Source organism: Lissotriton vulgaris, chromosome 1_1 (assembly GCF_964263255.1).
Source record: "Lissotriton vulgaris chromosome 1_1, aLisVul1.2, whole genome shotgun sequence".
Classification (NCBI taxonomy): Eukaryota; Metazoa; Chordata; class Amphibia; order Caudata; family Salamandridae; genus Lissotriton; species Lissotriton vulgaris.
In genome coordinates, this window is record NC_141685.1 from 1774767165 (window position 1) to 1774779708 (window position 12544).

A 12544-nucleotide genomic window follows, 5' to 3' on the forward strand; every position below is an offset into this window, starting at 1 on the left:
TTGGAGGGCATAGAGTTTCCGGTGGAGTAGGTGAGTGAGGGGAGGGTGCGGAGGAGTACGCGAATGGTCGGGCCAGGGGGAGGTAGTTTGGTGGGTCGAGAGTAAGTGGGGTCGTGGGAGCAGAGAGGTAGGTGGGTGATTGGGAGAGGGGGTTATCATTTATGTTATGTTATAACGCTCTTGTATAGCGCACGGCTACTCGAAAAGAGTGTCCCGGCGCTTTCCACCTGCAACTCAGAATAAAAATAACACAACACAGCAAAAAGAATAAGAAAAAGAACTGAAGCAGAAGCAGAAGCAGTAAGAACAGCCTAAAGATTAAAAAGCCAGGTCTTCAGGCTCTTCCTGAACTGGAGCAGATTGGCAGTGCTGCGCAGCGAAAGAGGAAGCGAATTCCACAGCTGGGGAGCTTTGCAGCTGAAAGAGCGCCCTCCCGTGCGGGCCTTCCTCACCCGAGGGACCACCGCTTTATAAAGGGATTCCGAACGCAAGGAGCGGACTGGTCGATAAAAGGCCAGTCTCCGCCGCAGGTATCCAGCCCCTGATCCAAACAGAGCTTTGTGCATCAAAGTCAAGGATTTGAACTGGATCCGCTTCCGGATAGGCAGCCAGTGTAGCGCCTGTAGCATCCCGGAGGCTCGGGCTCGTCTACACAGGCCAAAAATAGCCCGGGCGGCAGAGTTCTGTACCACCTGTAGGCGCTGAACTAGGTAATCAGGGAGGCCAAGAAAGAGGGCATTAGCATAGTCTAGCCTAGAGCCAACGAGAGCCTGCACAGTAATACGCCTGTGCTCCACAGACAGCAGGGGCAGGAATTTACGGAGCATTTTCAAAATTCCATAACAGGTGCCAGCCAGACCCAGAATATGTGTTCTCAGCGACAGCTGGTTGTCCAGCTTGACACCCAGATTTTTTGCCACCAAGGAAGACTGTGCAGGAGGGCTCATGTCGGACGGCCACCAGTGCTGCCACTCCGGGTCGGCAACGCAACCGAAGAATAGAACCTCGGACTTGCTTGAGTTGGCCCTTAGACTGTTCCGTTGGAACCAGTCAAAGACCAATGCAAGACAGTCCCGAATTCTCCCTCCATCAAACTCCTGGTCTTTCCCGCATGTGAAGAGGAGTTGCGTGTCGTCGGCGTAGGAGACGATCTGGGCCCCATATGCTTCCACCAAGGCCGCCAAAGGGGACATAAAGATGTTAAACAATGTGGGGCTCAACACAGAACCCTGTGGAACCCCAACTCCCCGTGGCGGCATCTCGGCAGAGCTCTGGGAAACCCATTTCTCAAGGAGGAGTTCGAAGAGAGGGAGTTCAAGGGGGAATAGAGAGAGCGAGACGGAGATAAGCGAGAGGGAGATAAGAGGGGGATGTGAGGTAAGTGATTGTGGATGGGGGATGCCATTTTCAGTAGAGAGGTCCCAGAAGGGAGATAGTGAGGTCCCTTGTTGGGTGGCGGTGTTAATTGGGTGGTTAAGAGTGGAGGTGGAGCGGGGGGGAGGTGTTAGGGGTGTTATTCGTTTGGGGAGGAGGAGTGTTAGGTGCTGAGTGCTCGAGGAGGAGGGACATAGTGCAGAAGTGGAGTTCGAAGATGGCAAGATGGGATGGCATGGCTTGTATGAGGATGTTACCTGTTTTGTAGATGGAGATATTAACATTACCATGAAAGGCTGGGGAGGGAGTGGTGGATAGTTTGGATCCGTATGGAATTTTGGTTTTCTAGCATGTTTGGAGAGACTGGAGGGGTTGAGAATGATCCAGGAGTTAGGGCCATGTGTTTCCTGGTTGGGGTTGTAGTCCTGCTGCTTGTTGTCATGACATTTTGCATCTGTCCCAGTTTTGTCTGATGGCTCCGCGTTGTGGCGCGGAAAAGTTCTCAGAAGAAAACTGACGTAGGTGCGCCGGGGTGGGACTAATGTGACCTCGGTGACGTCACGTACGCGGACGACGCCTAGGCGGAGCTACATGGTGCCATCCCCCACCGGCGCGCAGGGATGCTGTAGCAAAAAAGTTTTACAGATCCAGTCTCACGTCGGGGGATAATTCTACGTTGAGGAATCTGTAGCAAACTGGTCAAATGCGTTTTGGTGCCTGCTTAGCAGGGGAGTAACTCCTTTACTCCAAGGGAGTTTCTTCAGTCGTCCAGCAGATCGTCGTAGTACTTGGTTTCTGTAGCAGAGTTCAGTTCAGGTAAAATCTAAAGGCCTGTAGTCAGGGGTTCCTTCTTTATACCCAAGGAAGGGGTGGGACAAACTCTGGGGACCCACCTATGGGAGGGTCAGGACAGAGGGGTGGCTACACCTATGTCCTTTGTCCAGTTTCGGACCAGAGCAGGAGCCAATGGCTCCAGCAACTGGTTTGGACTATGCACGGGGACACCAAATGTGCCCCCAGTGCAGACATCAAAGCACTCTTAGTGCACCTACCCAGCCCCAATACAGTAAAGACTGTCTGGGAGGTGGTTACACCTCCCTGTGACAGGAAGCCTATTGTCCAGCCTCCCCTGCTCCAGCTCAGCAGCAGGAGGGCAGACGCGTATCTGTGGCTGGCGGCATCCATTTTGTGATGCCCAGTTGAGAAAGCTGGTACCGGGGGTACTTGTGTGTCGCATATTTCCCTTTAGGAGGGTGGAATCATAGCTCCCCCGCCAGTTACTGGTGGGGAGGTATGATTCCAAGTTGTTTGACACCAAACACAACATGCTTCTGAGCAGCCGTTTTAAAGTTAGCATTTACCGAGAGTATAGGGTCGGCTGCATCACAGAACAACCCCAGAGAATAGATTCCGAAGGCTGCAGAGGGGCTCTGCTCATGCATGGGCACCCTCTCACATAAAACCCAGCACCCTGCCTTCAGGATTGATCAGGCCTGCCAAAGGGGTGACTGATAGGTTTAAATGAACAGTGATTTAAGGTAGATATAGTGAACCTATATCTAAGTTAGGGGTGCATGCACCACCTTACACAGGCTGCAGTAGCAGACCTGTGGTGTCAGTTTGAGTGGTCTCTCAGGGGTGGCACATTACATGCTGCAGCACCTGGGAGACCTCTGGGGTACCTATGCCCTAGGTACATAGTGTAACATATACTAGGGACTTATAAGGGTACCCCAGAATCCAATCTGGGGTGTCCCTAAAGTGCATGCAATCAATTTAGAGGAGAAAGCAGCTAGGCTGGGGTCCTGGATAGACGGATCCCAGCTAGACTAAGTCGAAAACAGTGAAACATCAGCAAAAAGGGGGAGTAACTATAAGACGCAGATCCTACACTCCTACAGAAGGTATGAGGGTCCTATGGGCAAACTCAAGCACTACTCAGGAGACACGTTAATTTAGTACCAAACCACCATTTGTGGTGCCCTGTTGCAAGGATTCTGTTTGGAAACTGAACTGTGCCTTGTGAGACCAGTGAGTCAGAATGTAATGACGGAGTCTCACTACTACTTCAGTAACTGTAGGCCCAAATCCAACTAGCTCACAGTGCCTCCTCTGAACTCCTAACCTTCCAGTGTAACAGGTGATTTCGGCAAACCTAGAACATGAACCTCTAGTCCCCAATCGACCCATGTAAACAGATCATCACCTTTCGTTCTCACTCATGCATGTCCATAGAAAACAAAAGAAACACAAAAAGGATATTTGCAATATATTTATTGTAACTATCGTAGTCTAGTTTGAAGCAGGTTTTCTGAGTTTAGTTAACAAATACAGCTAAGAAAAGAAATTAATATTACTCTCGGAGTGTAAACTATGAACAGCCCGATCATGGCAACTAATATATCTCTTAGCCTATCCTCTCTATGTGCGCACAGGAATATATTAGTGAGCTCTGGCATTAGCGCCCAACCCCATACCTAGTGTGTGTATTTAGGTGGGTCCACATTATAGGTGTTAACTCAGTTTGCACAAGGCTGCTGCCTCTGTTCCAAGACTGATCCCTCTGCTGGAGTCCCCTCTAACTTCCAAGGAGTTGAGACAGTTTATATTATAGAAACTATCTTGTTAGAAAACCTGCAGCTGTGCTACCGTGTTATGTCTAGAAACGTTAGAAGATGTTTCTGACCGGGCACTAGAAAAACAGTACATTATGTTGTTAGACCCTGTATGAAATGTTCACTAAATCCCAGGAAAAGTCACTGAGTAACAAATAATATACATAGCGTGCTAAAATAATAGCCTGTCGCAAACCCAACTACATTGTGTGTGTCTGCGCAAAGCAAAGTCAGCTTAAAGCTTCTAATATATGTTACCAAGGGAGAACAAAAGTCTGTCCAGAAGGGGAAATACTACAAATCCTGCCAGGTGCCAGACTGGATCCAGAAACTCTAAACACTATCCTATGCCGCTAGGTGACGTCATTGCACCGCACAGAGTCCAGGCTCTGCACCTGATGTTTGTCCTGGATCTCTACACGATGCCACTCAGGCACACTGAATACAATTTATTTTCCACACCCAGCGATTTTCAAGTGCAGTGTTAAGGGAAGAGTACCTCCTCTTAAGCTTTCAGACTTTGAAATCTGATCACCACATGATGGCAAAGTTTAATTTCAGACCTACACAATGTCTGTACATGGTCTCTTCGGCCTCGCCATGATTCTAAGCCATGTGAAAAATGCAATTGCATGCATCTCAAGGCCTTGGAGCAGAGGAAGACTACTCTCTTTATGGCTCCGGCCCAGGATTGGTACTGGGGTAATCTTCACCACTCTGCTTCCAGATAATGTAACAGGTTGCACTCTGGCTCACCTTAGACCCGTAACGTTCCCCAAGACGAAGACCTCCAGGAGGTTATATGGAAGGACCAGATAAGATTCTATTTGCTCTTGATATTTTTTGAGGACTGTAGGTATGTCATCCAGCCGTGAATTTTGCTCCATGACGTGGCTTCAGCATCTACCTCGGAGTCTGAGTTGGTATTATGCCAGTGCTTAATCTGGCTCCAGCCTCACAGCTGGAGCCAGAAGAGGCTGTACTTGCTGTCACTGCCACTGAATCTTTGCTGCCTTTTAGGAACACGGATGGACCCCCATTAGTGTCTTTGAACAAGCCAGCATCTGCTAGGTTGGCAATTGTCATCGCCTTGCTCCTGGGGATCTGAAATTCTTGCTATCTCACCTGCCTCCTGAAATCCCTGTGATACAGGCATCTTTGTTTTCTAAACTAAATCCTGATACTTTTCCTCCCCAACGGGTATGGAGCCCAAAAGAAATTGCACTAGTCAACTAATGTAACTTGCCTTTAAGCACAGTACTCCCATGTCATGTGGGAGATAACTTAACTGGTTGTTCCTTATCTTCCCGAGTATTTCCATCATCACGTTGCAGATGGCGCATGATGGACAAGATTTTGCAAAGTAAATAACTCCGCTCTGGACTTCGTAATCGTGGCTGCCCAATCTTTGATCCTCCCACTTGCCATCTGCTGCCATGCCATTATGCACTCTACTGGCTATTTACAAGAAGTTCGGGCTTCTTTAATGGATATCTCCCTTGATGGATCCTGCCTTTTGGCAATAAGGCCAAATCTGCTCTGAAGTACTTTTAACTAGGTCATGTCTTTGGTACTGGCCTTCCCGGCGTGACCATTACTTCAACAGTAGTGCAAATTTCTGTGCTATTCTGAGGGCATGCTCATTTGAAGGCATCAGCCTCTTTAGCCCCCAGTGAGTTTCAGCAGTACAGATGGTGTGGTACTTCAAAGGGCTACAGAGACTAATAGCAGTCTTTTTTGCATCACCACACTGTAGCTAAAGCACATTAATCAACCCTTATGGCAACACATGTGGCTTGTGGGGCGGTATGGGAGCCTTCCAGTTCAAGAAATGGCAATCAATCACTTCTGACATCTGGGTCCTATCAGTTATACACGTCACTTGTTCTATGCTCTTCTTTTTCAGGATTCTCAACCCTCCTTACCCCCACCATCCTTTCTCCCTCCCAGCCATACCCAAGGAGCTGGAGCATTTTGCAACAAGAGGTTCTCTCACTGTTAATCAAAGGTGTGTGTAAAAGGTGTTGACAGCAGCGGTGAAGATAGGGCATGAATGCTTCTCTTGTTTCCTTTTTCTCAAGGAGTATAGGGGAACTCAGTCCCATTCTGGCCCTTTGTATTCTGAAATCCTTGGTCTGCAAGTAGAAGTTCAAAATGCTGTTCTTATCCCATTTCTTACTGGCTCTGAAATATAGAAACTGGATGGTGTCACTCAACCCGTATGATGCCTACTTCCATGTACTAGTCCTGCAGTCACACAGGAAAAGCCTGTGGATTGCAGTGACGGGATAATATTGACCACTTCTACTGGCAGATAGGAGCCGAGGTTGCCTTACTCAGTCTGCAGGCATGAACGTCAAGGTTCAGATACAGACCCTGGCCCACCTTCTGTGAGAGAAGGTCTGGTCTAAGTGGAAGAAGAAGGCCATGGCACAGGAGTAAGTGAAGTGTAAAAGGGTTTTATTTTCTGGTGTTTGTGTTTTGAACCTCAACAGTTTAGCGGCAGAGGGATCTTTCACCTGTGTAAACGAGGCCCAGATTGTGTTCTTTTGTACATTGTTTTAAATGCTCAAAGGCTTTATCGTATGGATGAGTCCCAACTCCCCTCAGTCCAAGTGGAGAGGCATCAGGATACTAAAAAGTTAGCTGAAGAGACCAGTATATCTCGAACTGTATGAATCAGTTGCTGTGCTTTCCGCATTCCTCTTAGATCTCCTCAGGTAGTCCCACAAATCATGTGCAATCTTGTTTCACCAGACTGGCCACTGGTGAACATTTTGTTAGAGTAATGTACATCCCCAGCCTTTGGTGCAGCTCATCTTCATAGTGCCCACTGTGTCCATCCAGACTCTCCCCTTCGATCCCTTCCCCACTGAATTGAGCACCATACTGTTCCTCTGGGCCTTCTTCAATTCTCTGTGCGCTTTCGACCATGTTAAGTCCCTCCTTGAACTACCAACTCCACCCTGTTCGGAAGTGCACTGTTACAGGTAGACGAGACCTTGTGCTCTCTGCTTTCTCAGATCGCCTGGGCAACCACTTTTTATGGGCCCAAGGGACGACTGCTTTATATTTTTCAACCCTGATGCAGCACCACGGGTGTCCTACTTCCATACGTCCCACACAGTTTTAGGAAGGTGACAATGATTCAAACGAGCTCTAACAAATTCCTTGAGTAATAGTGGCCCTGCTCCACGAGAATTTAGTGATAAAACATTGAGAAACACTTTCAGTTTGACTATTCCAAAAGGTTTAATTAAATACCAATAAATTGTTTCATTCTTTTAACAGGTTAATCCCAGTATTCCTCTTGTGAGTAACAACATGCTTACACTACTTTTACCTGCTACACCAGCAACAGTTGGGAAAACAGGCGCAGTTGCTGGATCAAGTTCTAACCAGGCACCGTTAACCATGCACAACAGACCTTCAAATACTGCTAAATCATTAGCAGGGAATAAGGCAAGTATTGAAGTAGAATCTAGAGTCTTCAGAATTGAAACAGTCACGTTCTCTATAATGTAATAGCTTTCTGGGTGTTCACTTTGTCAGAGATTCCAGCTGTTCTTGAAGCAATTTAATGGCTTTCAATCGGTTCTCATCCAGATGTCATTGGTGTAACAGAACCCTACTGAACCTGCAAGTGTACAACCTAATTGGTGATTATAGAGAGCTCACTTCTTCGTTTCCAAGAGTGGATATAAAAAACGATGTTTTGCCCTCTAAATAAACATGCTCCAGCATAGAAATGTTTCTTGTTGCATGCTTTAAAAATTGTTTTCCAACATCTGATCACTACAACATAAACCTACTTTTTACTTAATCTACTTTATTAGACACTCTACATCTCTTATAAGATGTCGGATAATTTCCAAAATGCTTTGCTGTGAAGTTATTTAAGTTGACATATAGAAGTTTCCCTTTCCATCATGCACATATTATATTTATAAGAGGCACTTTTCAAACTGAATTATCTCCAGTTGTTGAAATATAATGTGGTGGTAATGCTTAAATCCAGGGTGCAATTTATTCAGTCTCAGAGGTTGAATGATTCCATCTTTCCAGGATTCAATTTTGGGCATTGTGATTCTCTGCAATCTGACACCTGAAGTAGCAGTTCTTGTTAGGCTGCTTTACTGGATTGTGAACACATTTCCCTTTAAGGATTGTACCATAATGCAAAGTTATGCCACCAGGTGTTTAAAGCAGTGTCTATAGACTGAAGCTTATTTGCCTACTGACCGAATAGATAGCAGTCAAGGCTCTTTTAAATGATCTTAATAAAGATGTTAGTGTGCCTTTTTTTCCCTTTACAACAATCTACAGTCCACACCAGCAACATTCAAGATCATGTCCAGTAAACCACGATCATGCCTGTGTTCAAGAAAGGCACTCAACTTGCATGTCTGCAACATATCCAGGCTCCTTACCATCACTCCCTACACCACCAAACCCAAGATCTTTGCCAAACTGAGGTCTTATCTCCATGGTCGCATCAAGAATCTGTACATTTTCACCTTCTTATAGTTTTCTTTTAGCGAGGGCATCACGCAAATAATTGTCTTAAAACACAGCAGTGATAGTGTTGGAACAGCTAATCAACGCAATATAAGCTTTTTAATGCCTTAAATTGCAACACCCTAGGCCACAACTGTTAAGTATCCTCTCTGTTGTAGCAGGAATCCGATTCCCCTCTTCCCCAGTTTGCAACTTTCTCTCTGGTGATCTTGATGTCGCAGAAAGGATCTGATCTCTTGAACTCCCACCACACACAGCTGGAAATAAGAGGTTGTCCTGGCTGGCTCTGCCACTGACTCTTTGCTGACTTTTAATGACACCCTGATGGACCCTCTTTTAGTGGCCAGCATCAACCAGGTTACAAGCGTTCATCACCTCTCTCTCCTCTGTCATCCAGGCGACATTCAGCGTCGAGATGCATAGCCCCTTCATCTGGTTCTGAATGACGGCGTTCGCCATCGAGTCGATGTTCAACGTTGAGACGAAGGGATGTCCAGGCGTCGACTGCAAGGTATCCGACGTCGAGGAGCAGAGAGGCGTTGAGAACGGTTTCAACATCACACCGGAGATCGAAGTCGGGGAGGAGGTCCGGTTTGATGTCGAGGGGCACATGGCAGACGTCAAGACCCGCCTCAGTGAGGTCTAGAGAAGAATCGGTGGTTCTAGTAACGGAATCAGCATTGCGCCATTCTTCCTCTCATTCCTCCAGACATCCTTCTGTGAGAACAGCCTCCCCAGAAGCCAGCAGACCTGCTCATCCGTCTCCATCACAACATAGGGAGACTTCTCCTGCTGGTCACTTGTCCCCGAGGTGGCTCCTCCCCTTGCATCACTGGAAAGATTCTGGAGGGACTCAGCGGATGCAAGAATATGCCAGTCCCATCCATAGGTCACCCCTACAAAGGTTGGTGCAGGAAGTGGACAGATCGCGCTCCCCCAGGCGTGAGGAACGCAGGGGCAGATCACGGTAACAAAGACATGACAGATCGTGTTCCCCTAGACGGCAGAAACGCACGGGCAGGTTGCGGGAACGAAGACACAGTTCCCATTGCAGAAGAAGGGCACCAACTTGGTCTTCTTCTTACACCCGATCATCGAAGAGGTATTATTCTCCTACCCTATCGGACAGCCCTGTGTCGAGAGTGTCTCCGATAGATGACATCAACACCTACCATGATGTGCTTCAGAGAGGAACTCAGAAGCTGAACATTGAGATGTCTGCTCCTCAGGTGGCAACAACGGTGATCTTTGAGACTCTGCATCAGAGGGCAGCATCTCGTCCATTGCTTCCCTTGGTCCCTGGGCTTCTGGAACCCCTTATAGATCTCTTCCTGATGCCAGCTACGATCAAGGCCGCACCGACTCGAATCCAGACAAATTACAAGCCGGCTTCCTCAGACCCTGTCTTCTTGAAGACCGACCCTTCTGCGGACTCAGTGATCATTGCGGCAGCGAGTAAGACTCATGCTGTTGCGGCGTCCTCATCGGTTCCCCCGGACAAGGAAAGCAGGTCCTAGGACTCTTGGGGACGTAAGGTTTGCAGCTCGGCGGCTTCATCACTAAAAGTCTCCAGTGCAGCAGCCTTATTGGGTCGCTATGACAGGGCCTTGTAGGACTCCTTGGACCGCTTCAAAGAAAGCTTCCTAAAGAGAAACAGAAGGACTTTGAGGAGATCATCACAGAGGGTTCGGTTGTCGCCAACCAAATGATCTGCACGGCAGCGGACGGCGCTACACTATCTGCGCATTCTTATACCCATGGGGTTTGCGCCAGGAGATCCTCCTGGTTGAGGCTAACAGCTCTCCAACCTGATGCACAGCAGAGAATCCTAAATCTCCTGTTTTCCGGCTCATCTCTATTTGGCATCCATACAGATGAGGAATTGGGCAGGATGAAGGCGGAACTTGATACCCTCAAAGCTGTTGGTTTGGAGAAAAAGGAGGAGTACAAACGCCGATACAGGCCCAACCAGCGCAAGGGATACCAACAGAGGGTTCAAACCCGTCAATGGTCCCAAGGGAAAAACCAAGGCAAGTCACAATATCAGGGGGCGTAAATCGAACAGAGCTGGATCGGGAGGAAAATCATGAGCAGTGGCTTCATCTGGCGCCGTTGCCCACTCCAGTGGGAGGAAGTGCTTCACATCACTAAAGATCGTTGGGTGCTCAATATACTGCGCAATGGATACACACTACGTTTCCGTGTGCTTCCAAAGGACATTCCTCCAAAAAGATCTCCACCAACTAAAGTTGCTCCGACAGGAAGTGAAAACCCTTCTACAAAAGCAAGCCATAGAAGAGGTTCCTTCCGCACAGCAGAGGAAGGGAGTCTACTCCAGGTACTTTATGGTGCCCAAAAGAGATCAGGAGCACAAGTTCAGACCTATCCTGGATCTTCGCCTATTGAACAGAGTCATTGTGAAGGAGAAGTTTCGCATGTTGGCCCTTCATCAAATATGTCCATATCTGCAAATAGGGGATTGGATGTGTTTGGTGGACCTCCAAGATGCGTACTTCCACATACCCATTGCTCCACGTCATCGCAAGTATCTGCGGTTTGTGGTCAGACACAAACACTATCAGTACAATGTCTTACCCTTCGGGCTCAAATCTGCCCCACGAGCTTTACCAAGTGCATGGCAGTGGTGGCTGCCGCCCTACACAGAAGAGGTCTGTTCGTCTACCCTTACTTGGACGATTGGCTTCTCAAAGGGCCATCTCCTCGACAAGTAAGGAGCGATTTCCAAGTTTGTCTGCAGCAGTTACACGATCTGGGCCTTCATCTCAACATGGAGAAGTCTGTGTAGCAGCCCACCCAGACGATCCACTATCTAGCATCGACTCTGGATACAAAGGAAAAGTGTTTCTTTCGGAGGAGAGACTTTCTTCAGTGCAGCAGAAGTGCAGGATTCTATCTCCAGACAGAACGTCCAGCAGTCCGACAAGTTGCATCTCTGCTGGGGTCAATGGCCTCCTGCATATTTCTCATCCCCAACGCCAGGCTGAGAATGCGACCGTTGCAGCAACATCTAGAAGACAAATGGGATCAAGCAACAGGTCGCTGGGAAGATCGGATCGTGCTCTCCCAAGCAGCGAAATCATCCATCAAGTGGTGGACTCGGCCTCATAATCTGTTGGTGGGAGACCCCTTTCACCAGCCAGTTCCAGTGCAATTGTTGGTAATGGATGCAACTATGCAGGGATGGGGGGCACACATGGGGTCCCTTCAAATGCAGGGCCGGTGGTCCACAAAGGAGAAGTCCTACCACATAAACATGTTGGAGCTACGAGCAGTCCATCTTGCTCTGAAAGCTTTTCTGCCTGCGATCAAGTCCAACTCGATCCTGATCCAAACAGACAACACGACTACCATGTTTTATCTAAACAAAAAGGGTGGTACACGCTCTCGCCCTCTCTCACTGGAGGCTCAAGCGATCTGACACTGGCTATTAACTCGAAACCTCTCCATAGTAGCAGTGCACCTTCCGGCAGAGCAAAATGTCAAAGCAAACGCACTCAGTCGACACTTCGAAGATCACCCAGACTGGGTGCTACACGACGAGGTGGTGGCAGATCTTTTCCATCATTGGGGTCGTCCATCAATAGATTTGTTTGCAGACGACAAAAACAAAAAATGCCACGCCTTCGCATCCAGATTCCACCGTCCAGGGACCAGGGGGAATGCGCTTTTGATGGATTGGTCAGGGATATTTGCCTACGCCTTTGCGACCCTGCCTCTGATCCCGAAGGTGGTGTCCAAGCTCATCAGATCCAACATGAAGATGATTCCGATAGCTCCAGACTGGCCGCGGCAGTGGTGGTACCCGGACCTTCTTCAGCTGTCAGTGCTCCCACACAGGAGACTGCCTTACAGAGTGGACCTACTGACCAAGATGGGCGGGAGGATTCTCCCTCCCAGCTTTCCCTCACTGAACTTGGCAGCATGGCTCCTGAGGTCCTACAATATGGACACTTGAAACTGCCGACTGCATGCACATTTTGAAAGAGGCTAAGAGGCCCTCCACAAGAGCGTCATAT

At 48.2% G+C, this 12544-nt stretch overlaps 1 protein-coding gene across 5 annotated transcripts in view; it reads left to right on the plus strand.

Moving 5' to 3' along the window:
* Positions 1–12544, plus strand: part of SCAF11 (SR-related CTD associated factor 11) — an 867779-nt gene that overhangs the window by 782273 nt on the left and 72962 nt on the right. For all 5 annotated transcript variants that reach the window (XR_015295546.1, XM_086919086.1, XM_086919088.1 and 2 more), the window contains exon 15: positions 7281–7451. Coding sequence is in view for 4 of the 5 variants with exons in the window: in XM_086919086.1 (XP_086775212.1) it covers positions 7281–7451 (171 nt within the window). In the remaining variant the exon portion in view is untranslated. The remainder of the gene's footprint in view (positions 1–7280; positions 7452–12544) is intronic.